The sequence below is a fragment of the Phaenicophaeus curvirostris genome, chromosome 13 (assembly GCF_032191515.1).
Source record: "Phaenicophaeus curvirostris isolate KB17595 chromosome 13, BPBGC_Pcur_1.0, whole genome shotgun sequence".
Lineage (NCBI taxonomy): Eukaryota > Metazoa > Chordata > Aves > Cuculiformes > Cuculidae > Phaenicophaeus > Phaenicophaeus curvirostris.
The window spans coordinates 12,319,496-12,345,740 of record NC_091404.1 but is presented as its reverse complement, the minus strand read 5'-3'; the positions used below and the strand labels follow the sequence as shown (position 1 = coordinate 12,345,740).

The window sequence follows — 26,245 nt, the reverse complement described above, 5'->3', positions numbered from 1 at the left end:
TACACCGCACATACGTGCTTGCATATGTGCATTCCTGGCTGTTTCCTTGCCTCCTCCTGCCCCTGCAGATGGAAAGTGCCCTGCAGGCTCTCAGCACTGGGGAGCATGGAACAGAAATAACCTATTTGTATCCTGAAGCCAAATTTTCCCTTAAATTGCCCTTTCCTCAGGCTGTGTGGGCTAGCAGGTACAGAAGGCAGTTGCCTTCCTGGGGTGGTGGGTGTTGCAGCCCCAGGTGCAAGCCCAGACTGAGCTGTAGTGGAATCGAGGGCTCCTGGAGCCTGGGCAGCAGCAGAGCACTGGCCTGCAAGCTCCTATCCTCCTTCTCCTCTGTGGTGAGAGGGAAGGTGGGACCCGGCAGAGACCACACCTAAATTCTCCTTCCTTTGCAACCCTCCCTTTCCTCACCTCACTCCCAAACACGGGCCGGGACACTGAGCCAACCGAGTCCTGCAGCGGAGCTCACTGCTGCATTTGCCCTCCCTTTCCTTTTGTTTTTTCCTCTCCTCCTGTCACTACCACCCCAGAGGAAAAGAGAGCCCATTGCTCACACGCTTCTCTTTGCACTAACCTGCTAGAACGATTCCTCTCCTGATGTCTCTGGGAAACTCTCCAGTGCTCTGACCGAGCCTGTGTGCTGGCTTTAAATCATCGTCTCCTGTGGATTACAACAGCTGGTGGAGAAGATAAAAGCTTCACTTTTCCTCCTGAAGCCAGAACAGTTCCCAGTCGGTGGGCACGATGATGGTGGGAGCCTTGCACAGCCTCCTGCTCCTCTGCTTGGTCGAGGAGGGCATCGGCAAACTCCGAAGATACTACATCGGTGCAGTGGAAACCAGCTGGGACTACATACACAGCGACTTGCTTTCCGTGCTGCACGCACCTGCAGGGTAAAGCTCTTGCTATTGCAATTCCTGCACCCTGCTACAGCTCTTCTCCCACCCCGGCATGCAGAGCACTGTGAGCTTGTGGCCAAGCAGGCAGGTGCATGGGGACCTGGCAGGGTGGGGGCACTGAGCTGCTGCACACCTGATAATGGGAGCTCCTGTGCGGAAAGGACTCACTAAATGCAGCCCCCTGCTAATGCACAGGTGGAGTAAATCTTCAAGGAGAGATGCTGACCTCACCTGCTCTTCTGCGCTGCTTTGTCTTAATGCCATTTGCCTGTGACCCTTTAAAGTCTGTGCCTGGAGCCAAGAGCTGGTTCTCCAGCCTGTGCTTCTGCTCTGCGTCCTGGGAGCTTTGGGGAGATACGAGGGAGATGGGATCCTGTGCTTCCCTGCCTGGGGGCCACAGAGGGAGGTTGGCTGTGCCCCCCTGACAAAACTCGGAGAAGCAAAGGCTCTTCACTGTGTCTGCACTGGTAAAACCCAGCTTAATTTATCGATTTATTTGTGTATGTTACATTTTTAGTGTTTGGGCAAAGAATGGTGTTTGTACGCAGCAATCAGATGGAGGAAGGCATGGTGGTTTTGCCCAGATACTTTGGAGTAGGAAGGAGAAGTGGCATTTGCATTGCTCAGGCGTCGGGATGGCGTTGTCTGGAGACCCGGCTGCTTTGGGCACGCGTGGCTGAGAATGGGCTGTGCTGAGCTCAGCACGGGGGGCAGAGTTGGAGAGCTGCATCCACTGTGGATTAAACTGTATCCCTGCCCTCTGCACTGGGACAGTATCAGCCTGCGGCTCCATCCCAGACGCACCCCAGCTTGAGCAGTGAGGTACTGGAAACCAGGCTCTAATGACAATCCAAGTCAGACTGATGAGCAGCTGTAGATTTATGGTGTTTTCACCTACCTTTGACTACTTCAGTAGGAAAATTACATCCAGCACCCCTCCCGTTTACTAATGCCCCCACTCCTGTCCAGTGGTTTCTCTGGCACGTTTGTGTAAGGCGTTGCCAAATGAATGGACTGTGGCGCACCAAGCCAGAGCTGCTTATGCCTTCCCCATGATTTTACTTTCCCTTCCTCTCAAACAACCCAACTGGCAGGGTCAGAGCCAGGAGCAGCATGTCCGGCAGCCGCCCCAGAGGTCTCGGCTCCTGCTTGGAGCTGGCAGCAGGCTGTGTGTGAGCGCTTCAGCAGCGCAGTGTGTTTACCCTGGCCATCTCCCGGCCCCGAGAGATGCACTGATAGAGCAGCTAACAATGCTGACCAAAGGCGCCAGGAACTTATCTCCATGCCTCAGCTTCAGCAGCCCGTGGGGTAGGAAGTCCACCGGGACCCCAAGTGCAGAGGACTGTCCAGAATCACTTGGATCAGATGTCCCTGCTCTGAACTCTGCCTCCTTGTCCCGTACAAAGGCTGTCGGGCTGTGCCGTGCCAGCTGGGATCCAGCACTGAGACCCTGGTGTCATCAAGTCTCCTTCTAGCCACGCTTCCACATGCCAGCAAGATCCCCCCTGGCTCCAGAGGGTTTGTGCCTTGTTTACCACGGAATTAGCGGTTCCAGACTCCCATACCAAAGTGCCAGCAATCCTGTGGGTCTGCCACCTCCCAGCGTGGGGTCACCCTGCAGAGCAAAGCTTGGTCCAGACCTCACTGCCACCAAGCCAGGAGTGAGAAAGGCAAAGTCAGCTGAAGGCAGTGGCTCTGCTCACTGGGGCTGTGTCTGCTGGGGGCTTCTTGCCAGCCTGAAGGGCTGAGGCTATAGCTGTGGTGGGAAAGGCAGGAGCTGAGCACTCTGGGGTTTCTGTGGGTGCTCATTGTGCTCTGCTCCCGGGAGGCTGAGCCCCATCCTCCAGCTACAGGTGGCTTCCAGCTCGTGGTGTGGGGGCAAGTGTGCGTCGCCCTTTCCTAAATTTGAATCACTCTGGCTCCTTCCACTTCCTCTTGAGGAGGGGGATCAAAGGGAAGGACTGCTTGAATGAAGGCTTTGTCAGAGGGGGAGAACAACCCTCTCTGATTCTTCAGAGGAAAGAAAATGCCACCAGGTTTTTGCGCCAAACAAAACAAGGCTGGAAGTGGTCTGTCTGGTTACTGGAAATGGTCTCAGTCCTGGGGCTGATAAGACAGCCTTTAAAATCATTGGTGAAATTAATTCTTTGTTATTCTGATAAATTCCTTCTGGAAAATGAATTTATTAAGCCGCTTACGGATAGAAAGTGGCCAATAAAGATAAGTGTCGTGTGAAATACATTCAAGGCTCCTTTATCCTCCTGCTGCAAGGAGCAGTTTTTTAGTGGCTGGCTGCAAATCCCAGTTTGGTCAGAGAAGGAATGAATGTGGGGATGTTGCTCAGACTGCAGAGCAAACTGCCGCAGCCTGCCATGCAGCCCAACACAGTCTCTTTCACGGGGCAGCTGAGGAGGATGCTCGTACATGATGTGATGTGTCTGCCACACCTGGAGGTGCTGGAGATGGGGTGGGGAGCAGCTGTTGGGCAGAGGCCACCGTGGAACTGCTGTCACAGTGTTCCCAGTGCCTTCGGTCTCTGCTGGCAGGGAAGCACGAAGCTGGGCAAGGCATGAGGCAGGAGGCTGGCAGTGATGCCTGCGGCTGTGCCCATTCCCAGCTGCAGCTGGGTACGGCACCGTGCCTCCTGCCCTTGCGTCTTCTTCCATCGTGACTAACACCATGATGTTAATCACTGCCACATTCTCTTCTGTAACGTGAGTAAAACATTTCCAAACACACCTGGGTGTTGTCAGGACACAACCCGAGTGATTGATCCCCGGGGCTGGCACGGCACAGGCAAGCTGGCAGGGAAGGGAGGAAGAGGATGGTTGCTTCTCATCCATGGATGGAGTTGTGCAATCAGACCTGGGTTTTCTTTCTTCTTGCAGCCTGTCAGGGCACCCGGGCCCGCGGTTACCTGCACTTGGTGTCCCTCCCCAGTACAGGAAGGCCGTGTTTGTGGAGTACTTTGATGCCTCATTCACGCAGCCCAAGTCGAAGCCGGCATGGATGGGTAAGAAACACCCAGAGCATGGTGAGCCTGAGCCCTCCCTAACAGTGGCCAAACTCATCCTGGGTTGGTGCTGGCAGCTAGGAATGGGAAACCACCTGGGTAGAGTCCCAGTACAGAAGAGATTCTGGGGATGCAGTGGTCCTGGCTGGTGTTGGAGCAGTTGATGCTGCCATGCTATGTGAAGGACAACTGCTAGTTGAGCAGGTGGAAATGCCAGACCCTTCGGGGCCCGCAGCTAAATGTAAGCTACCTGACTCCAGCTGCCTGATCCTGTTTTCTTCCCCTCTTCAGGTCTTCTGGGCCCCACCATCCGAGCAGAAGTCTATGACACGGTGGTCATCACGTTTAAGAACCTGGCCTCCCGCCCATACAACCTCCACGCAGTTGGGGTGTCATACTGGAAGGCGTCAGAGGGTGAGTCAGGGGATAGCCAGGTGCCGCAAGCCCTTTCACAACACTTTCTGCTCTGCCACTTGCCTGCCACGAGGGACCGCATCCCTCCCTGACCCTGCTGTTCGCATCCCTCTATGAGGACCAGAGGTCATGGAGATGGCTTAGCCTGAGGCAATAACAAGACCATGTGCAGCCCAGAAATAAGCTGAGATGACCAAGCAGCTGGGAGCAAACTTGTGTCATTTCTAGAGGTAACACACATGTTAAACCTGAGGTTGGATGCTTAGGGCCAGAAAGATTGTGCCTTCCAGTGTCAGGGCAGGTGGTGGGTGCCCAGCCCACGTCAGTCTGGCACAGCTCTGCTCACTACTCCGAGACCAACCATTGCTGGTGGGAGTCAAGCTGTCCCCAGGGGCTGGATTGGAGAGACACCGTGCTCGGGGTTGGGGGAACAGGAGTTTCTCTAGCCATGGTTCACTGGGGATGAACCTTCAGTGACATTTGCCTGTTACTTTGGCCTTAGGGGCAGGATATGAGGATGAACGCAGCCAGCCAGAGAAGGAGGGTGACAGGGTGGATCCGGGGAAGACACACACGTACATCTGGGAAATCCGGGAAAACCAGGGTCCAACAGATGGTGACTCGCCATGCCTGACCCACTCCTACTCCTCCAACATCGACAGTGTGAAGGACATCAACTCCGGTTTGGTTGGGGCTCTGCTCGTTTGCCGACCTGGTAAGGACAGCACGGGATGGGAACAGGTCACATGCAGTCGTGAAAAGCAGAAAAATCAATCCAGAGGCTGAACACTGCAGCGTAGTCAGTAAACTGTGGCCAACAACAGCATTTTTGAGGTTTGGCCCTTTCCTGAGTCCTTTCTCAGTGTAGGAGCCAAACACACCTTGGATTTCTAGGCTAGAGAGAAATTGGTTGCTTCTTTCTTTTGCAGGATTTCAGACCACAGATTAAATCCTCTACCTTGTATGTGAACCTTTTCTGTCCATAAGGTGGATTGCTGTGGAGGCATAAAATGTTTGTCTCTCCTTCAGAGCTTCACCAAGCTGTGATCATTTAGTGTTAGCCAGGGGTCTTTGTGAAGCAGGGGTTTGTGAGAAGAACTAGAGGGAAGTTTGCACCCGCAAGGGTTAAGGGTCAGAGAGGAGAGAGGCAGGATACCTGGGTCACAATACCTGTGTCTGCTCTCCTTCCTTCTGTAAACACAGAGGTGATGAAATCTTGACTGTTAGTACTTGCTAGGTGCAAGGCAGAAGGAGGTGTACCTAGGGTGGGGTTGGTCACCCTCACCAAGACATCTCCTGAAGGTGGTTGTCCAGACCCCTCTGTAGTCACTAGAGAGGAATGGGCGTGAGTCACCTCCTGCCAGGGCACTGTCTGCAGGCTCCGTGACTCGCCAGGAGCAGTTTCTCCACTGACAGAGCAAAGTCTAGACGAGGAGAGCAGACAATGGTGCTGATGAGGGGGCTATATAAAATGGGCCCTTCTAGGTGACTAAGTGGATCCCGAGAGGGGAAAGCAGCACAAAATGACCTTCCAATGACTTCTGGAGGCAGCTGCCTCTCAACCATGGGCTTTTGGGGACTGCAACACTGGAAACAGGGCTGTGCCAGTCGTGAGGTGTGATGAAAGCAATCCACAGCCTGGCCTTGACTTACCAGTTCTTGGAGGGCACAAAGGGAGTTCCCTGGGGAGACGGGCATGGTACTTGCTGACCTTTAAAGAGATCCTTCTCGTGGCATCTTGCAGGGACCTTGTTGAGCGATGGAAACCAGAACGCACAGCAAGAGTTCGTGATGCTCTTCGCGGTGTTTGATGAAGGTAACTACCCTGCTGGCTGGTGCCAGACCTTGGATTCAGCCTGGTCCAGGGTGTGTGCTCTGGCCATAGTGTGAGTGCAGCTGCTCGGCTCTGACATTGCCTTCTACAGCTGCCCTCAACCAACGTGCTGCCATTCCTTCCTTCTTTTGAGCCCCAGGTGCAGGCAGCTTGCAGTCCCCCAGCTCTCCAGCCCCACACCTCCTGCCCTCGCATCCATCTCACAAGCTAAAGCTGCTGGGGAGTAATGAATGTCCTGTTATGTGCAATGCTCACCACCGCATTCACGCAGAGCTGTGGCCACATCTGCTGTGGATTTCCAACAGGCAACAGACATATAGATTTCACACTGTTTTAGGGAAGGTTTCCTTTTTCTTTAAAATGCTCTTGAGTGAAAACTGAGTGCAGCCTCCTCTCCCCACAGGGAAAAGCTGGTATGCTGAGCCTGGCTCCCTAGCAGCTCCTCACAACAGCACGGAGCTGCACACCATCAACGGCTACATCAACGGCTCGCTGCCTGGTGAGTACACGCGTGCTGGGGACAGGCGGCTAAGGCATGGGAGCTGCTAGGAACAGGAGTGTAGCCAGGTCTGTAAATTCAAGGTAGCTTGTAAGAGTATGTGAGAAGGGGCATCAAGAGGAGTTTCCAAGTGATGGATCTGTGTTCAACCCAGAGTGAGTATCACATCTCAACTCTCTGATTCATCTTGCCCATTTGCAGTGGAGCAGGATGCATTTCTGACTGATACCAAGTGCTGCTGACCTTCTTGGAGGTCTCCAGGAATAGTATGGATTGCAAAGAGTTTCATCCCGTGTAGCCCTGTGAACTAGGCTGGGAGGTAGTGTCGAGAGGAAAATTCAGGTCTTGCTAGCCTGGCTCTGACAACACACCTCTGTAGGATTTCAGAAACAGATTCATAGATCATTGAGCCCAACCATAAACCTAACAATGCCAACTCCACTGCTAAACCATGTCCCCAAGCACCACGTCTACACCTCTTTTAAATACCTGCTGGGATGATGACTCAATTGTTTCCCTGGGCAGCCTCTGCCAGTGCTTGACAACCATTTTGGTGAAGAAATTTTTCCTAATATCCAGTCTAAACCTCCCCTTTTTCCGCTTCCTCTTGGCTTATCATCTGTTACTTGGGAGAAGAGAATAACACCTACCTTGACATAGCCTCTTTTCAGGTAGTTGTAGAGAGTGATAAGGTTTCCCCTCAGCCTCATTTTCTCCAGAAAAACAAAACAAAGGGCTGTATGTAGTCTCAGTGAAGACAAAAGTTGGGATTTTCTGATGTTCTTCTGGGAGAAGGTCCAGAGCTGCTTGAGAGTGAAGAATCTCTAAGGCAAATAGGCAAACAGTCAGGAGAATCATTACCATCAGCAACCTTGGTGAACCACGCCCTGAAACCTCTCGGCTGGGTCTGGCCTTTCTCCAATACAAGACAAAAGCAAAACTCTCCTGAATTCCCTGTTCTGGTACATCCACGGAGCTTAGTAGCCAAGTAAACCTCATGGTCAGCTGCTGTGCCTTGAGAAAGCATCCACCTCTGCACAGCAACCCCTTGTCTGGCTGGGCACCTGGCCGGAGAGGTGGCTGGTGGAGACGTGGCAATGGAGCACTGAGAGCCCCAGGTCAGAGCTTCCACCCCGTCTCCTCCTGGGCTCTTGGGATCTCTTCCAGTCACCTATAGCACTCAGTGCCAAAAACAAGTGCTTGACTCCGTATTTGACTTTGTTTGGCTTCAGCTTCCAGGAACATGTTCTTGTTGTTCACTTCCCTGCCAGATAACAGAGCCCTTCAGCACGCATTAATTTTTTCCCGGGAAAATACTTTTACAATGCAGTCAAGTCCTCTCCCATTTCCTACGCGCACTGAGCAATTTGAGTCTCTCCAAGGAAGGAATTTTCTCTAGCCTTCAAATAATCTTGGTGACCCCTCTCTGCCCTTTTTGGGGTGTTTCGGCTACTGCTGAGGACGTGCAGGAGCCCCGCGCCAGATGCAATGTTTTAGTATCAGGCTTAACAGTGTTGTAATCAGATAAATTATTCCCTTTCCAGTTCCCGATTCTGCTATTTATAGAGCCAAGGAGCACATCTACCTCTTTTGCCACTGCATCCCCCTGTGATCTCCCATCCGCACGCCTCCCAAAGCCCTTGCTAAAGACTCCCACGCTGTAAATCTAGTTTTTTTTCTCAAGGGGATGATGTGGCCTGTGGCTCTGTTTTGCTCAGATGGTCCATGTTCACATGCAACTTCTCCAGCTTGAAGCCACCACCTTGTGGGTGAGGGCGCTCTGCTCAGCATGTGTGAGGCTCTGAGACCATGACCCCAGGAACGGGGACAAGTTGTGAATAAAGTGCTTACTCCTGGGTACTTTCCTTCTCTCCTGGCAGGTCTCACACTGTGCCTCAAGAAGCAGGCCCACTGGCACGTGATCGGATTGGGCACTGGGCCAGAAGTCCATTCTATCTTCTTCGAAGCCCACACGTTCCTGGTGAGAAGCCACCGTCTCAGCAGCCTAGAAATCTCCCCTGCCACCTATCTCACAGCCCAGACCATGCCAGAAACATCTGGCTGGTTTCGGATGTTCTGCCAGATACCGTCCCATCAGCAAGGTAACCTTATTCTGCAAGATGTCTGGGGAAAAAAAGCTCAGGGAATGGCCCAGGCTCAGGATTCTATGCAGTGCTGGAGCTCCAAGGCACCTCCTTCTCCATAGTGTTACATCCAGGTGCAATCTGGCCTGTGACCAGGGTGGCATATGTTGACTCATGTGATGGCCCATTTGATGGGGACAGTAGTGGAGAGGACGCCTCCCAGGCAGAGCCTGGAGGAATGCACTCCAGTGCTGGCATGTCAACGTGACCCTTTCCGTCTTGTTTGTCTGAACCCAGCTGGCATGGAGGCCATTGTGAAGGTGGAGGAGTGTCAGGAGGAGCGCCTGATGAAGATGGGCAAGCTGTCAGACGAGCCAGAGTACATGGATTACTCTGAAGAAGAAGATGAGGAATCTTTTCATGTGATCCAAGTGCGCTCCTTTGCTAAAGAGAAGCCTGTGACCTGGACTCACTACATTGCGGCTGAGGAAATGGATTGGAACTATGCCCCCAGGAAGCCAGTGTTTCTGGACAGGTGAGAGTGGGTGCGTGTGCCCATGAGGCTGCTCATTGAGGCAGCCCTGCCAGCTCTTCCAATTTTCCCCAGAAATTAATTTTCTTTCTACCCAGCCTGGACAGTGCAGATGCAGGACAAGGATGGGTTGACCATGGAGAGGCAGGACCTGCAAGGCATGCAGGGCAGAAATCCCCACACAGCCCCTTGCAGGATAAGCCAGAGGAGGTATCCTCTCCAGCTTTGGACTCACCTTGCTCCTGGGAAGGAGCTGGGATGATCAAGAAATCCAGCATGTACTGGTGATGTTCCCTAACCTGCTGTGCTGTCAGCTCTCACAGTCACCGCTTCCCTCTGAGACAGGGCAGTGTTGGCCCAAGGTTGCTACTGTGCAACCTGGTAGAAGCTTTTCCATTAAAGAAGCACTAAATCACTTAAAATATTATTCCCCAGGAAGCATATTGTGATTGCAGGGATGGGTGTCTCCACTGTGCACTGGCAGTTCCTGGCTCTGTAGGTCCTTGGATGATGGAAGGTCCTGCTCTGGTTCTAGCAATGTCCTGCATTGACCATTTGCTCTTTCTCTGCCTTGCCTGCAGAAACATCACAAGTCTGTTCCTGGAGGCCGGTCCTCAGCGGATTGGTTCAACATATAAGAAAGTGATGTTTGTGGAGTACGAGGATGCCACCTTCAAGAAGCGCAAGGTGTCAGATCAACTCGACAAGGGAATTCTGGGGCCTGTCATTAAGGGGGAGGTTGGAGACCAGTTTAAGGTAAGAGAGTGATTGCTTTCCACAAAGAGGGTCTGGAATGGGAAACTTCAAAGCTTGATGCTCTTCCTCCTAATAGCTCTTGGTTTGTGGCTAAGGTCTGACATAAGTCGTTGAGGTGCTCTATCAGTGTCCAAAGTTCACCAGAAAGGCAGATGTTACTGAAAGCTAAAGCTAAATACTCTCAGTGAGATCTGCAGACATGGCCCAGCCCCTTTCATTTTACTTCATTGTGGTCATCCTGGGGATTGTGAACTAATCCATGACACATGGCATCCAGCACCTTCCTCTGAGGCAGGAGCATCCCTATCATCCTCACTTTTCTCTGTCTGTGTGCTCTTACCATACAGTATTGGGGACTGTCGGCTGTATCTCCTCAAATGCCTCTGCTGACCACTTGACTTGTTTGCTGCTAGGAGGGATGGGATGGGATGGGATGGTTTCCAGGAGCTTCACGTTTCTGCTCTGTGCCGGGGGTTCCGTGTGCAGTTGTGGGCATGGAGCTGAAGGTAACGCTTGTAGCAAAGCCCTGACAGAGCTATTTAGGGAAATAAATGAAGTGCTTCATGCACCAAAGCAGGGAGCACTTTGAAGCTGTTGACTGTTGTGCATACTTAGTGTCCTGGTCCTCTGAGGCCTCCTGGATTTACAAACCTTTTCTGTCTCATATGCAAATTGAGACTAAAGACAGCAGCTTTCCTTTTAATGACCCTGATATTTTCATGCCCTCCTTAAACTGGGCGTCTCCTGGAAAGATGGACAGTGTAGACTAGTTGAGAAATAAACAGTCATTTCTTCTATTCTAACTCCTACTTTGTGGCCCCAGACACATCTGGGATCCTCCCCACTGGACACTGGCAGGTAGCCAGAGACTGCTGTCCAGTGCTTCCCTCCCTGTGAGGACACTTAGGGCATCTTCGAGGGGTCACAGTGTTCAGAAAGCTTTAAACATTCCTGCTGGCTGTCCCCATTGCAGATTGTGTTCAAGAACCTGGCAAGCCGACCGTACAACATCTACCCTCATGGCCTCACCACTGTAAGGCCATACCATGCCATGAAGCCCTCTCAAGGTAAGAAAGGCCATGAGAATTTGGGACATCACTTGGCCACTGCCATACTTCTGGGCCAGGAGAGCTTCCTCCTTCCAAGACTGGTTGTTGATCCCCTCCATCCAAGCACCTGAGACCTGCAATCCCAGAGATGAGGATGATTCTTGGTTGATGTGTCCTTGGAGCCACGTAACCCAGTCTTAAGGAAGACTTGGATGATGGCTGGAAGAAGGGGCATTGTCAACCCGGGAGGTGGGACGATGTTGTTTGGTCCATCCCAGAGGCCTCCACTTTCTGATGAGGCAGGAACCACTCTGATGATCCTGCCTGTGTTTGCCAGTTTTCTTACAATCCTCATTTCCTCGGCTTCCCCTGCCCTGCTTTAATGTGGGAAGTTCATTATGATTCAGACTCTCCCTCTCACAGCTTCATGGTTTTTGCTCTGGGGTTGTTGAGTTACCAGATCCCTTTTCCAGAACTGCTTTCATCCCCTACCGTTATGCTTCCGAGATCAGGACTTGTGCAAGGCCATCCCACCAGGGCAAAATCATGCCCCATCCCTCTCCCCATCTCCTCTCTGCCCTTTTGGGTGCGTCACAGCAACGGGAGCAATTGCGGAGGCTGGAGCAATTGTTTTTGCTGCAGCAGAGGTGGCAGAAGTAGCATGGCAACTGCTAAGGAGTTCAGTGAACTCAGCTTTGTGACCTGTTATGATCTAAATGAAGACTTTCCTTCAGGAGAGTCAAAAGGGCAAAGTAGCCGTCGGCTGGCAGGATTAAAGGGTTCAAGCCACATGAGGGAGCTGGGAGCCCTGTCCCTGCCCTTCTGTCAACATCCCCCAGTCAGAGCTTTGCCAATGATTCAGCTCTGTGAAAGCAGGCAAGTTGTGGTCCCGGAGCCACAGGGATGATACTCTTTAGGGGAGTATAAATAAAAAGAGCTATTCCTGCCCTCACCGACACACAAGCTTTGCAAACCATACTCTAACAGCAGCTCCGCTGGACACTTGGAGCAAAGGTCTTTTCCTCAGGCTACATGAATGCAAGATCCTGCTAGATGCTCAGAGGATTTGTTTGCATTTGAATTTTTCTTCTGTTTCTTCAGGATCTCCTCGTTTTTCTCGTGGTCTAGCTGTATGTGCTTAAAAATCTACCTTTCCTTGCTTTGTTTTCTACCCATTTCAACCCTGCACAGCTTTGTATCAACACCAGCAAACTCCTCTAGGCAGCTCAGAGCCCAGACACAGCTGAGACTGAGCAAATTTTCTAGTTTGCAGGAGTTTCAAGGGCTTTCAAAATTAGACGTATGGCTCTCCATCCTTACCTGGTCCCAGGGTCTCCTTTTGTCCAGACGGCAGCCAGTGTGTCATCGTGGGGTGGGCATGGGTTTTGGATAGTTCTCTGTGCAATTTGTGTGCTCAGGAAACTTCCTTTCTGAGCTTTTTTGAAAAGCAGAATCACTCCTTGCAGGAGCAGCCCAGACCTAACTGATCTGCTGTGTGTTGGCAGATAAGGATGTGAAGGACATTCCTATCCCCCCTGGCCAGTCATTCACCTACAGCTGGAGGGTCACCACTGAGGATGGCCCAACGCAGGCAGATCCTCGCTGCCTCACCCGCTTCTACTACAGCTCCATCGACCCCATCCGAGACACGGCCTCAGGCCTCATTGGGCCCCTCCTAATCTGCTTTAAGAAGACCATGGATCAGAGGGGAAATCAGGTGGGTTCTTCCAGGCTAAAAGACTGGAATAACTGTGGTGGGTGAACTATTTCAGTAAAACCAAATTTGTCTGTTCTGTTTTTTTCAACCCTACCATCAGTCCCAATGTCCCTGCCTTCCCTTGCATGCTTCTTTCTTTCCAAACTTGGATCCTAACTCCTGTGAAATCACAGTAAACTGTTCCCCAGGCACCTAGGCTAAGACTTGCCAGCTACACTGGGCGACAGGGGCTGCTCTGATCAGACCAGGAATAACCTCTTCCCTCTCCACATTCCAGATAATGTCAGACCAGACAAAGTTGGTGCTGTTTTCAGTCTTTGATGAGAACCGCAGCTGGTATCTGGAGGAGAACATCAGGCGGTTCTGCACTGACGCAGCCCATGTGAACACCCAGGACCCTCATTTTTATGCCTCCAACATGATGCACAGTAAGTATTCGGCCAGCGGCTCCCTGCTAAGCCCTGGCAGACACAGGCTCATCCCTGCCCCAGGGAGTGATCAGAGAACATGCAGCAGCTCAGTGGCCATGGGGTAATCAGGTCTTTCACTCTTGCTCTCTTCCAGCTATTAATGGCTTTATGTTTGACAACCTCCAGCTAGAACTCTGCCTGCATGAAGTTGTGTACTGGTATGTCCTGAGTGTTGGGGCTCAAACAGATTTCCTCTCCATCTTCTTCTCTGGAAACACATTCAAGCTCAACATGGTCTTTGAGGACGTGCTTACTCTTTTCCCATTTTCTGGGGAAACAGTCTTCATGAGTTTGGAAAAGCCAGGTTAGTAACGAGGAGTATTTTATAACCCTTGGGCTTGGCATCAGAACAGAGATAAGTGAGCATCTCCAGCCAGATCTCGGTACCCAACAGGGAGCATCCCTGGGAGCAAAGGGATGTACAACGGGCTGTAACAGCAAAGTGAGAAATGAGGAGTAAATCCTTCCAAAGCTTAAATCAAAGAAATTAAATGACTGTATTTTACTCCATTAATAGGATGCATTAAGGTCACATGTGCTGCCAAGGCAGTAAGCTGGCTGCAGTAACGTGAGCCCCACGGACCTTGCACCTGCACCCTCGGCTCCAAGCTCGGAAGTTGAGGGGAGCAGCAATGTTGTCCGTGTTGTGTGTTCAGCCACTGGTCATGGCATCCCATTTATCTCCATTCCTTTGCAAGGACAGAAATTGCAGTCATGGAGAAGTCCTAGAAAGGATTTGCTTCAGAGCTTGGTTTTATTTTCCCGCACTCAGCATTTTTTCCTCAGCATTTGCAAAAGTGGTTCCTTTAACCATTTCCTCTCTGACAGAGGAAACACAATTTACCACGTGGTAACGCGTGGTAAACGCTGATATGATGGTCACAAATGCTGCACCCTGAGCCAAGTTGACAGGGTTCCTAGATACCCCAGGAAGCTTTGGAAAACTCAGCCAAACATTGCATCCGTTTGAGCTCTGATATTTGCTTGCTGATCTGAAGCAGGCAAGGAGCTCAGCCAGCAGCAGATGACAGCTCTCTCCAGCGTCAGAGCCTGGTTATTACACACCTCTTCACCCACTCATGGTGCCTGGAGAAGAGACACTCGCTGCGGGGAGCAAATGCGTTGGCCAGGGATATGAGCAAGAGGCAGCTTTTCCATTTCTTTCTCCTCGAGTGGGAGAGATGTGACGACTGTGTCTGGAAGGGAGGTGTATTTGACAGCACCAGCATGTCTTTGTGGGTGGATTGCGATGATTACTCGGCCACTGGTTATAATTTGTGGGTTCTCAGTGCATTAACTGTTCTCACTAAGCTATTGTTGGGGCCATACGGGTGCGTGTAGCTCACTAAGCTCTGGCAGGGAACACTGGCCGTACTAATGGTCCGTGTCAGGACTGGCTGTCATGTTGCCAGCAACATCAGACTGCTCTGACGTCCTGTGAGTGCAGCTGTAAGATATTCTAGGGATTATGAAACCATGAAATCACTACTATGAACCAGAGGCTGCCTGAAAATATGAGTTGCACTAGCAAGAGAGTGGCAGCTCTTCTGATTTCCCACTGTGATGAGCTAATGGAATCCTCTTGTTGTCTCTCGAGCCAGGCATCTGGACACTGGGGTGCCTGAATCCTGACTTCAGAGACCGAGGGATGCATGCCAAGTTCACAGTCTCACAGTGCCAGCATGAGCAATACTCTGACGAATATGTTGATTATGAGAATGAAGAGGTCGCCTTTGACTTCCAACCCAGGGGCTTCTCTAAAAGAAAGAGATGGCACAGGCCATGTGTGAATAAGCAACTGAACAATGTCACTTCTTCCAGAAATGAGACACAGAAGCCAAGATTGTGCTTGACAGAACCCAGCTATGGGGGCCACCTGAGCAATGGTGGGATTTCTGATCCCTCTTCCAATGACACATCAGTACTTTTAGGAACGATCTCACATCCACCTGATATTTCCATGTCTTCTCTGCCAGAGACAAACTATGAGCCTGTGTCCTATGAATCCTTCCTGAATGATGAAGAGTTGTCAAAAATCATCAGCCAGGATGAAAGGTTTGAGGGCCCACCTGGAGAACGCTTAGCGAGTGTCAGTGGAAGGGTCCATGGTACTGTGAGCTCAAATGATAAGCAATGGCTGCATGAAGCCACACTAGCTCCAAAAGATACTCCGGCCGGAAAGAAGGTGACAAAAATCTCAGAGGTGCAGGAGCCAGTAAAAACAACAATGGTTCTGTCTGGTAGTACATTAGAGATCCTGGAAGCAGAACCTCAAAGGATGACTACTCATACAACAAGCTTGCAGGACTCAATTGCCTATACTGCTAGCAAAGCTCCTCTTCAGGAGACCAGAAGCTCGTTTCACCAGAATGACTTGGAGCACAATCTAGGACTTCAAGATGCATCTTCACAGGGTGCCGAGGACAAGTTGTTAAGAGAGGCTGATGAAATATCCTTAAACCTATACAAGTCAAAGGAGACAATCAGCACAGAACCGGCTTTAAGTACTGATCATAACTCTTCCTCCACACTGGACAATCCTTCTGCATCTTCAGACGAGACAGAAGACAGAAGGACATCTCATGCTGTTGATTACAGTCACAGTAATTATTCATCAAATGAGCTAGATGCTAGGCTGGAAAAAAGACCTCACAAAGTGGTTTCACAAGGCATTTATGAGTCTTTTGTAGGAAAAAATTTTTCTTTCTCACCTCCAGGACCCAGCAAACCTGTACAAGAACAAACCTTCACAGATGAAAGTAACTCCTTGTCTGCAAAAAGTGGCACAGAACAAGAAGCCAGTGAACTTGCCAAGGGCACAAGCCTTCTAGAAAACACCTTTGCACACAACAATGACCTTGGGCTTTCCAGCTATATAACGACAGAAGAGAGGGATGAATTAATCTTGGAGACAGTGTTTCAGGATGTGACAGCCACTAAGGAAGTGCCAGAAATGGACAGCCTTGCCTTTCCTGAATCAAACAGTGTGGCCAATGACACGAGGCAGTTCCCAAATACTTTCTTAAACAGCCCTGAGCAGTCTGTGAGACACAGACTTTCAGCCCCAAGTGTGAGTGGCCCCAACCAGAGGCCTAAACAAACCAGGTCCCTGGAGAGTAGAGGCTTGATGCATGGTCTGGGTCTTCCCAGCAGGGAGCCCCTGGCTGAGGGTAACAGAGAAGAGCAGGGTCTGGCCAGCCAGACCCCTGAAACAACAGTGACCAGGAAAGCCCCAAAGGTGTGTGGACCTCATTCCCCTTTTTGCAGTGCTCGCTTCAGAAAGAGGTCCCTGATATCAAGTGATGCTTTGCCTGAGGTGATGGTGGCCCAGCAAAACCTGGAAGAAAAATCAAATATGGTTGAGGGCAGACTGCACCAGGGCAGGGATGCTCCAAAGGGTCTGCTTGGAGATAGTGCTGACAAAATGCATCCTGAGGGGAGGCCAAGCACAGATGGGGATGCACAGGGCAGCAGTGAGGGGGTCCTTCTCTCTCGCAGTGGACGCTCCTTCTCCATACAGGGAGCTCTGGGCAGTGAGGCGGGGATGGCAGCAAGCCACTCAGAAAGGCAGGATGCTGCTGTGGCTGCAGACCTGGCCTCAAACTGGGACCCGGTCTCCCTAGGGACAGCGGGACACACTGGGGACTTGCAGAGTCCAGCACTGGCCGAGCCACAGCCAGGCAGAAGTGCTGTCTGGGGGGCTCAGGGGAGAAGCCACATGGAGGAGGAGACGAACTCTGTGGAGCAGCTGGGTCAGTTGAGTCCTCAGCTGCAGCAGCTCAACGCCAATGCCACGGAGGACTATGTCCCTGAGAGCATGTCTGAGCAGAGCTCAGAAAAAAATCCTATGAAACCAGCCTCCCGAGAGAACTATTCCACGTCTCCAAGCAGTCCCGCTAGCAGCAACAACAACACTACCAAAAAAACAGCAAAATATGTGCAAGCCAGTCCAGATGGTTGGCAGGTGCTTGGTGGGGAAGACGTCCTCAGAGAAACTGGGAAGATAGAGGGCCAGGGTGTAGGAGAGCCCAAGGAGGATGGGGAAAGCAACAGCACAGCTGGGAACAGGAACCAAACCCTGGGAAATTGGGAGAGACCAGCTCTGAACAACGGGACCCAATCCAGCCACTCAAGGCCAAATGCTGACAGGCAGGACTACGATGAGTACGGTGACACAGAGCAAACCATGGAGGATTTTGACATCTATGGGGAAGAGGAGCACGACCCACGCTCCTTCCAGGGGGAGATACGGCAGTACTTCATTGCAGCGGTGGAGGTGATGTGGGACTATAGGAACCAGAGACCCCAGCACTTCCTAAAAGCCACGTAAGTGTGACTGTCCCCTGTGTTCCTCCTGCGCTGCATGGCATAGCTTGATGCGTGACTTGGCCTGTCCTGGCAGGCAGGTTCGAATGTCTGTGACTGTAAAACCCAGCCAAGCAGCCCAGGTGGAAGAGATGTGCCCAGTGCTTCCCCTCCACCTGGGCAGTTTTGTATCTCCAGCAACTTCAAGCTTCTTTGCAAGAGGGTCAGGGATACTCTAGGCTCTGCACCACCCCTGCCCTGGCTGCCGTCCCTATGGGACAGTATCACTTGACTTGCTTACCTGCCCTCATCCTAGCAGGGACCCCTGGAGCGGCAGGAGGAAGCCTTTCCGACAGTACCGCAAGGTGGTTTTCCGAGAGTACATGGACGATACCTTCACACGGCCACTGCTGCGGGGAGAGCTGGACGAGCACTTGGGCATCCTTGGGCCATACATCAGGGCAGAAGTTGAAGACATGATCATGGTGAATTGGAAGTTTCCATTTTCTATAAAACCTGAAGTCCCCTCATTGCTGTCTGTGCTCAGCCAGAGGGAGCACTGAGGTCGGCCTGCACCCTCTGTAGTGCTCATGGGTTCACCTTCAGGGCTCAGGGGCAGGAGCTGCTGCCCCATTGGCACCCTGTGTGGCATGCAGATAGCACCAGGTTGAGAACCAGACCCACCATTCAGAGGGAACTCAGTGGCTAAAGGAAGGAGCCAGCAGGAACCTGAGAGTGTTCAGATGAAAAGCCTTGGACCTGAGACAGAGCCAACCCCCTTAACAGCACAGCCTGAGCAGCTCCTGGGCTCCATGAGGAGCCTTTTGGGCAAAGGGATTGCAGAAGGGTCATGAGAAGGGTTCAGTGCCTCTTCTCTGTGTACTCTGCGTGAGGGCAGGCTTGGCCTTCCCTCACCACCAAAGGTCCTTCAGCACCCACCTAAGGAAGAGGTAAAAGGCTCTTCACCAGGTGCAGGACTCATATGCCTGGAGAAGTTGCCCGGTTTTCAATGAAATCTTCACCAGGATGGATTCAGCACCTTTGTGGTGCAGAGACAGTAGAGTAGCTGACCTTGCTCCTGTTGAGCAGCAAGAGATCCTCATCCTGCTGACATGACTGCTATATACTTTCCACTGGGGATCGCACTGCACAGCCACACCTTGGGGTTCAGCAGGGGTTGGCCACGGCATGGGACCCAGCTGGAGGTGTGGGCACCAAGGACATAGCTGCCTCCTTCCCACCAGCTGGCCAGCTCCAGCCCTAGGGTCCAGGGCTCTCTCAGCACTGCACCTAGCCCCCTCCCACACTCCCTTTGCTTTGCCTTCCCTTCCCTCTGGTGCAGGTTACATTCAAGAACCTGGCGTCGAGGCCCTTCTCCTTCCACTCCACGCTGCAAGGCTATGAGGAGACACAGGGTACGGCACAGAGTGGGGAGGAGGTGCAGCCCGGCGAGCTCCGGAAGTACTCCTGGAAAGTTCTGCCCCAGATGGCACCCACCACACAGGAGTTTGACTGCAAGGCCTGGGCTTACTTCTCCAACGTGGACCTGGTAGGTGGGAGCCTGCTCCGTGGGCAATTCCAGGAAGGAGAGATGGGCAGCAAGCCTGGATCCTGGCTGTGAGGTCAAGACTTTTCCTATGGTGCTGTGCGGAAAGCAGACTACGGCTGTGTAGGTTCTTGGGTATTGAATAGAGTGGTGAATCCTTCCTAGTGCTTCCTCTTCCCTTCCATTCCCTTAATTGGGTTTTTTTCCCCCTTTCCCTGGTTGTACCAGATTATGAGACTTGTAAGATACTGCAAGTCCCTTACCACTGTGCCAAATCCATCTCGGTTTCCCCCAAGGGGTCCCATCTTAGTGGGACAGGGACTGTTGGACAGTTGGACAAGCAGACAGCACATCTTTTGAAAGCATGTGCTGCACAGCCTTTCTTAGCTAGGCAGAGAGTGGGGACACCCCAGTGAAACCAGCAGGTCCTTCCCACTCTGCACGTGTCGTGCCCTGTTGATGAGTGTGAGCCAGGCCAGGGATGCAGGCAGGGCCACTGCTTTCCTCGCTGCCGTGGCTTTAGCGGGCATTAGCGCTGCTTCACCTTCTGAGGCAAACGCTTCTTTCCTGGCAGGAGAGGGATCTGCACTCAGGCCTCATCGGGCCACTGATCATCTGCCGCCATGGGGTGCTGAGCTTCGTTTTCAGGCGCCAGCTGGCTGTGCAGGAGTTCTCCCTGCTCTTCACCATCTTTGATGAGACTAAAAGCTGGTACTTCCCAGAAAACGTGGAGAGGAACTGCCACCCTCCCTGTCGCATCCAGCAGGACAACCCTGACTTTAAGCGAAACCATTCCTTTCATGGTGAGGACCCTTGCCCTTCCCATCCCACAATCTATAGTGGAATGGAAAAACCCTGGAGTCTTGAGCCGCTCCTAACCACTGCCTTCCCCAGCCATCAATGGCTACGTGAGTGACACACTGCCCGGGCTGGTGATGGCTCAGCAGCAACGAGTCCGATGGCACCTCCTGAACATGGGCAGCACTGAGGATATCCACTCCGTCCACTTTCATGGGCAGCTGTTCAGCGTCAGGACTAGCCAGGAGTATCGCATGGGAGTCTACAACCTTTATCCTGGTGAGATGCAATGCTGGGGCTGTGCACAGCCAGCTGCTGGGGCTTCATGTCCATGTCCATTAGGAAGTGCCAAGCTTGCAAGGAAGGGGAATGGATCTCGAAGAGTGTGGTTCTGGTTTTGCATAGCACTTGGCGCTGTGGCATCCCTCTACAGACAGTAACTCCCCTCTGCTTTGCTCTCCATTCTTGCCCAGGTGTCTTCAGGACGGTGGAGATGTCACCCTCACATGCCGGGATCTGGCGGGTAGAGTGCAAAGTGGGAGAGCACCAGCAAGCTGGGATGAGTGCTCTCTTCCTCGTGTACAACCTGAGTGAGTGATCCTCTTTGTGCCCTGGCCTGCTTGCTGACATGGCCATGGAGAGCGTGTGTTTGAAATCCCCATCCCTTAGGGCTCCCGGTGTTTCCCCTGGGTTGGTCCAAGTTGGGTCTTCTGGGTTTCACTCTGAAAGGAAGTCAGGACTTCAGCCCTTGCCTCCCTACACAGCCCAGCAGAGAGCACAGTCTCAGGCACGCAGTTGGGTTAAGGCTGGAAGACCAGCTTCGTTTGCCTGCAAATATTTTCTCCCAGAGCTTTTGTTTCCCCAAATGGAGGCTCCTGGATCTCCTGTCAAATGCACTGACCTCAGCAGCTGCGTGGATGCGCTGGTGGCTGCCTGCATGGTTGGGAAGGTACAGCGCCCAGCTGCCTAACTACATGTCAAAAGGTAAACTGAGGCACAGGGTGATGGCAGGAGGCAGCAAACGACACTGCTGCCTGACTGTAGGTTGCTCTGATAGAAACAGGCCCAAGATCAACTGCAAAGTCCATGGGAAACCTCTGATTCCATTTACCCCAGAACCACACGTTTCTACCTCACCATATGTAAGCACTGGGGGAAGTGGTTTGTGAGAGTATTTTGTCACACAGTGATAGTCTCTGTCCTTTTCGTAGAGGGGTATTAAATACCAGCTAGAAATTGTTTCCGTAAGTTAAAAATCTGCTTAAGATTTCAAATTCACATTTTCCCCAGAAGCATTTGCCATGCAGCCGAGATGCCAAGATGTGACAAGTCACTAATAATAATGGTTATTATAAGGGACAAACAGCCTGGTTCTCAGCAGAACAGAATAGAGACACAGAGAGGCAGGGGTGTCAGGCAGATTTCCTTTTAGCGACGTGATATTTGTTTTTAAAAGATGCTGCCTAGCAACAAAAAGGCTCAGGAGCAAGACATGGGTATAAAGGAAGAGACACTTGTCAGCATTGCTGGGAGATCAAGTCATAGAAATGAGAGGTCGGGGGACTCGGGGACAGGAGTTTGGCAAGAGGCAGTTGTGGCTGATGCCGAGAACTCTTCTGCTGTTGACATTGGGCCTGGGAGTAAGAACTTCCAGCACCCCTAAAATTCATGAATGGATGTGAAGGCATCTGAAACCCACCGTTTGGTGTGAGACAAACAAGCCCGAGGGCTCCTGGAGGCTTGAGACAATCTCCCTGAGCCTGGAGGCTGCTACCCTGCCTAGGCTTTTCCTTCAAAAGCCTTGTTATCTAATCAGCTCTCCTGTTTTCACTCTTCTCCCCTGGCTGCAGACTGCCGGAGCGCCCTTGGCCTGGCGTCAGGACAGATTGCAGACTCTCAGATCACAGCGTCGGGGCAGTACGGTGAGTAGGGGCTGTCACTGCAAGAAAAGCAGCTGAGGTTGGAGCAGCTTTAACCAACACAGCACGTGTGCTTGCCTGCCCAAGGCTCTGCTATACCTGGGCATGGTCGTTCTTCCATCCATGCCCATCACATGTCACTTGGGACCTGGAGATGCCTTCCCACACATCTGGCTCATCATGTCAGCACTCTGTCACCCTGTACGAGGCTACTAAACCCTAGGGGATCCTCAGGCCCCATCCTGCAGGTGTACTTCTCACTGCTTCAGGCTGGGCAGCACCAGCTGCCAGCAGCACCCTCATATCTGTGCACTATTCTTGCAGGGCAGTGGGCTCCTTACCTGGCCAGGCTGGATAACTCTGGCTCCATCAATGCTTGGAGCACCGAACGCAGCAACGCCTGGATCCAGGTAAGAGGCGCCCTGTGGCTGGAGGCACTGCTGAGGGCGTTTGCATAACCTTGCAGGACATGCTCACAGCTGATGCAATGTGCAGAGGGACATGCACGGATTGCCAGTCTCCCCAGCTATATCCTGCTATATCCCCTGCTTCACCTCTGGAAGGGGAGCTCTTAGATCCTAATGGCAGTAGGTCTGGACATGAGGGACCCCATATCCATCTTCAGTGCAGCAGAGGAATCACTTGATAGCCCTGTTGCAGCATTGGACTGTGGAAAAGCACCTGAAAGACCCAGTGGTATCAGCTCCCTCTCCAAACGGCTCTCCCTGCCCTCTCCCAGCTCTTGGCTGGCTTGTGCCCTTGTCAATGAGTATTTTAGGTATTTTCATAACCTGTACTCAGCTACATCACAAGGAAGCGATTGCCACGGGTTTACGGTGTGTTGCCTGAACACGGCTTGGTTTTCTGTCAGAAATGAATCCCTAACTTTTGTTCTCAGGTGGACCTTTTGCATGTCATGATTATTCATGGCATAAAAACCCAAGGGGCCCGACAGAAATTCTCCAGCCTTTACATCTCCCAGTTTGTTGTCTTCTACAGCCTCGATGGGCAAAGGTGGAAGCAATACAAGGGGAATGCCACCAGCACCCAGATGGTAAGGCGAATGGGTCTTGAGGAAAGTGTCTTTCAAGAATGGGGTCTCCTGAGGTCATGAGAGCTAGGGAGCTCTGCAGACAAGGCATAGATCTCCTGAGCCCCTGAGATATTTGATTTGGGCAGGAATCACGAGCATTCACTGCCAGGATGACTGAACTGCATATCACAGATCTACAAGGAACTTGCTGTCTATGTCCAGCTGCCTCATTGTAAATTGACAGAGTTATTTCTTTCCATACTCCCAGGTGGCTGTGAGATCCACTGCTTAATGTTATGTTGCATATTACTTAGAGCTAGGCATAAGATTTTGCCTGAATATCCTTTTTAACCCCAAAGGCAAAGCTGGCATTCTAAAAGCTTTGGGCAGATGCAGATGATTTGGAAGGTCTCTACTCATCTGAAAAAAACCCCACAACCTAAATAGGCATTAGCTGATCATTCCAGCAGGAGAAGAAAAGTATCCAGGAAAGCCTCCATCACGTACACCAGCTGTGGCCAAAACTTTTCCCAAGTTCAAAAGTCCTAAGACTGACTTTTTAAAATTCTTTTTCTCCCATCGGTTTGGTGAAAATATAAAAACCTGTTCATTTGCACAGACCCTAAGTTTCTCCTCCTCCTGTTTCTCAGTAGTTCATGCTGATTTGGCCCATTCACACTTCTGTGGTCTGAATCACATCTCAGATCTCTTCCCTGAGCTGCCATTCTCCTGTAAGGATGGTGATAAGATACAGAAGCATCAGACAGAAGTGTTCTTCTCCTCACTAATCCTTGTCCTGTCTAGCTCCCTTTTCACTGGTACAATAATCCTTTTTTCTCCCTTTCCCTGCAGCTGTTCTTTGCAAATGTAGATGCAACTGGAGTGAAAGAAAATCGCTTCAACCCTCCAATTATAGCCCGGTACATCCGCATTAACCCCACTCACTACAACATCCGGACCACACTGCGCATGGAGCTCATCGGCTGTGACCTGAACAGTATGTTCCACCTCCACACACCAAGCACCAAAGCTGGGGACTGATCCTCTGGGGTGCTGACCGCCAGCTCCATGTGTTTCAGGACTCCCCAGGCAATTGTGGAGGGGGAAGGAGGAGGCTGGAGATGATATTAAGATGCTGGGGGAACAAAGCTGGAAAATGTCATTATGGTCTTAGGGGCAGCAATACCAGAGAGAGCATGGGGCCAGCTGTCACCTCAACTTTTTCCTGAACTACCACAAACCTCCACCAGCAGCTAAGCTGATGGCTGGGGAGCTGCTGCCTACGTCAGGGAGAGCAGGGAACAAGCAGAAGCAGACGCTACTGGCTTTTTCTCTGGTTTTGCCCCTCCGAAGTGAGACTGCTGTGGCCTATAGTGTGACCTGGGACAGTGGTGCTCTGGGATCCTTTCTTTAGCTTTGGACACCAGCAGGGTGGACTGTCCAGCAGCTATAAGCAGCAGCAGCTGTGCTGTCACCTGATACCACAAGCCTGCCAGCTGGCTCTGAGGCAGCTGCACTCATGCAGACCTGGTTACGCTGTGTGCAGGGTGTCTACCTGCTAGGTATTCTTGTTTTTCCCCTGGGGATAGGTTCTCTTTATGTCCTGGTGATTGCACAAATTCATCACATTCCTCCTAGATAAAATCTCCAGAGAGAAAAGAGGGTGGGACTAGTGGTGGGTACCGTTTGGCACTCCCCAGCCAGAGCCATGCCGCACGCGGGCGCTCTGAGCAGTGCAGGGACCATGACACTGCAGCAAGGCATGGAAGAACCTGTAACCAGGAAAAGTACAAGGAGGGTGGCTGGAGCGGTGAGTAGCCATGGAGAAGGCATCTCCATGACAGGCTTGTTCCCCTCTTTGACAAGCATCACTCCTCTCTTCTAGGCTGCTCCATACCCCTAGGAATGGAGAACAGAGGGATCCCTGACCAGCGCATCTCTGCATCTTCCTACATCAGCAACCCCTTCTCCAACTGGTCACCCTCCCGAGCAAGGCTGAACTTGCAGGGGAGGACCAACGCCTGGAGGCCACAGGTAGGCCATGTGAGAAGATCTCCAGCAGGCAGGCTGGGTGCTCACGACCTCTCCTAGCCAAGGCTGCATGAGGAGTGTGTACAGTCACGTGCACTGTGCAAGCAGGCAGGAGAGTTGCTGCACTGATTTAGCACCGGGGAGCTCCAACCAGATGCCTGGTAGGGCAGGTGAAGCCCATGACTACGTGCAGGGCTAGCTTGGCTTCAGATGCAACAAACGTGTATTTCTTATTGCTGCTGAAGGGTTGAAGGCAGTCTGTCCTTCCACAGAGCAACAGCCCTAGCGAGTGGTTGCAGGTGGACTTTGAAGTAACCAAGAAGGTGACTGCAATCATAACCCAAGGTGCCAAAACCTTCTTGACGCACATGTTTGTGAAGGAGTTTGCTGTCTCCAGCAGCCAGAACGGTGTACACTGGAGCCCAGTCCTGCAGGATGGCAAGGAGAAGGTAGGCAGAGCAGCTTCATTACCAGAGGGAGCCCATGGTCACCCCAGGGAGAGCAAGCACAGCCCTTGGCAGCAAACATACTCACAGGATTTTTTGCAAGGACTGTGCTTTCTCCTCCCTTAACCTCTCCCAAACAGTGCTTGTCTGAGTTGATGGTGTCCTCAAATCATGGGCTCACTATATCAGCAGAAGAGAGCGCACCCCTGACTTCTCTCTCAACTCCAGATTTTCAAGGCCAACCAAGACCACACCGGCATAGTGGTGAATACCCTGGAGACCCCACTCTATGCCCGCTACGTGAGGATACATCCCCGCCAATGGCACAACCACATTGCGCTGCGGGTAGAGTTCCTCGGCTGCGACACTCAGCAGGAGTACTGACAGCTGCGGGGCCAGGCACGTGCAGCTCCAGCCCGAGGACCCGCACCCAACCGGACACTGAACTCTCATCAGGGTGGGAGCCAACCCTCCAGAGCCCTTCTCCTTCTTCCTGCTGTCAGGAAGGAGAAGGCCTGCAGAGCTGTTGTGGTAGCTGGCTTATTACCAGCCTCTTCCTGTCCCTCATCTACCAGATGCCTTATAGTCAGACGTAATGCTGAAGAATTAAACAGTAATTTTCCAGTGTAATGCTGAAGAATTAAATAGTAATTTTCCAGTATATCTTTGCAGTTTCTCCTCTTCTCCAGACTCAAAGTCTCCAGGGGCTGTCAGCATTACCAGCAGCTAGTAATTAATTAGCCTCAGAGCAACTCAGCTTCCTTTCGCACAAGCTCCTGCTGTCCAGGCACAGACCTGGAGGAGGAGGAAGCAGCAAAGATAAGGGCTGGAGGAGGTAACCCTGCCCCAGGCCCCAGCACCCGTTTCACAATCGGTGGGGAGCGGTGGCTTGAGGGAGGCTGC

General features: G+C 52.0%; 1 protein-coding gene across 2 annotated transcripts; it reads left to right on the top strand.

Moving 5' to 3' along the window:
• The first annotated feature begins 413 nt into the window (after nucleotides 1–413).
• Nucleotides 414–26,003, top strand: F8 (coagulation factor VIII). 2 transcript variants are annotated; one of them, XM_069868069.1, is made up of 26 exons: nucleotides 414–890; nucleotides 3,785–3,909; nucleotides 4,201–4,323; nucleotides 4,826–5,038; nucleotides 6,068–6,139; nucleotides 6,561–6,656; nucleotides 8,537–8,758; nucleotides 9,038–9,275; nucleotides 9,854–10,028; nucleotides 11,002–11,095; nucleotides 12,583–12,794; nucleotides 13,072–13,222; nucleotides 13,359–13,568; nucleotides 14,866–17,590; nucleotides 17,889–18,054; nucleotides 18,912–19,118; nucleotides 19,690–19,918; nucleotides 20,010–20,192; nucleotides 20,387–20,503; nucleotides 21,764–21,835; nucleotides 22,157–22,242; nucleotides 22,731–22,886; nucleotides 23,718–23,862; nucleotides 24,751–24,899; nucleotides 25,169–25,345; nucleotides 25,571–26,003. In XM_069868069.1, exons 1-26 carry the CDS (start codon nucleotides 742–744, stop codon nucleotides 25,724–25,726), a joined length of 6,648 nt encoding a protein of 2,215 aa, XP_069724170.1. In that variant the 5' UTR covers nucleotides 414–741; the 3' UTR covers nucleotides 25,727–26,003. The 2 variants fall into 2 exon arrangements, with proteins under 2 accessions (XP_069724170.1, XP_069724169.1); XM_069868068.1 differs by having other exon boundaries at nucleotides 17,886–18,054.
• The last annotated feature ends 242 nt before the right edge of the window (nucleotides 26,004–26,245 follow it).

Coding starts and splice junctions, on each gene's coding strand:
- F8 (XM_069868068.1), top strand. CDS start 742: ATGATGGTGGGAGCCTTGCACAGCCTCCTGCTCCTCTGCTTGGTCGAG. Junction 891..3,784: donor GTGCTGCACGCACCTGCAGG/GTAAAGCTCTTG, acceptor TTCTTCTTGCAG/CCTGTCAGGGCACCCGGGCC. Junction 23,863..24,750: donor CATCGGCTGTGACCTGAACA/GTATGTTCCACC, acceptor CCTCTCTTCTAG/GCTGCTCCATACCCCTAGGA.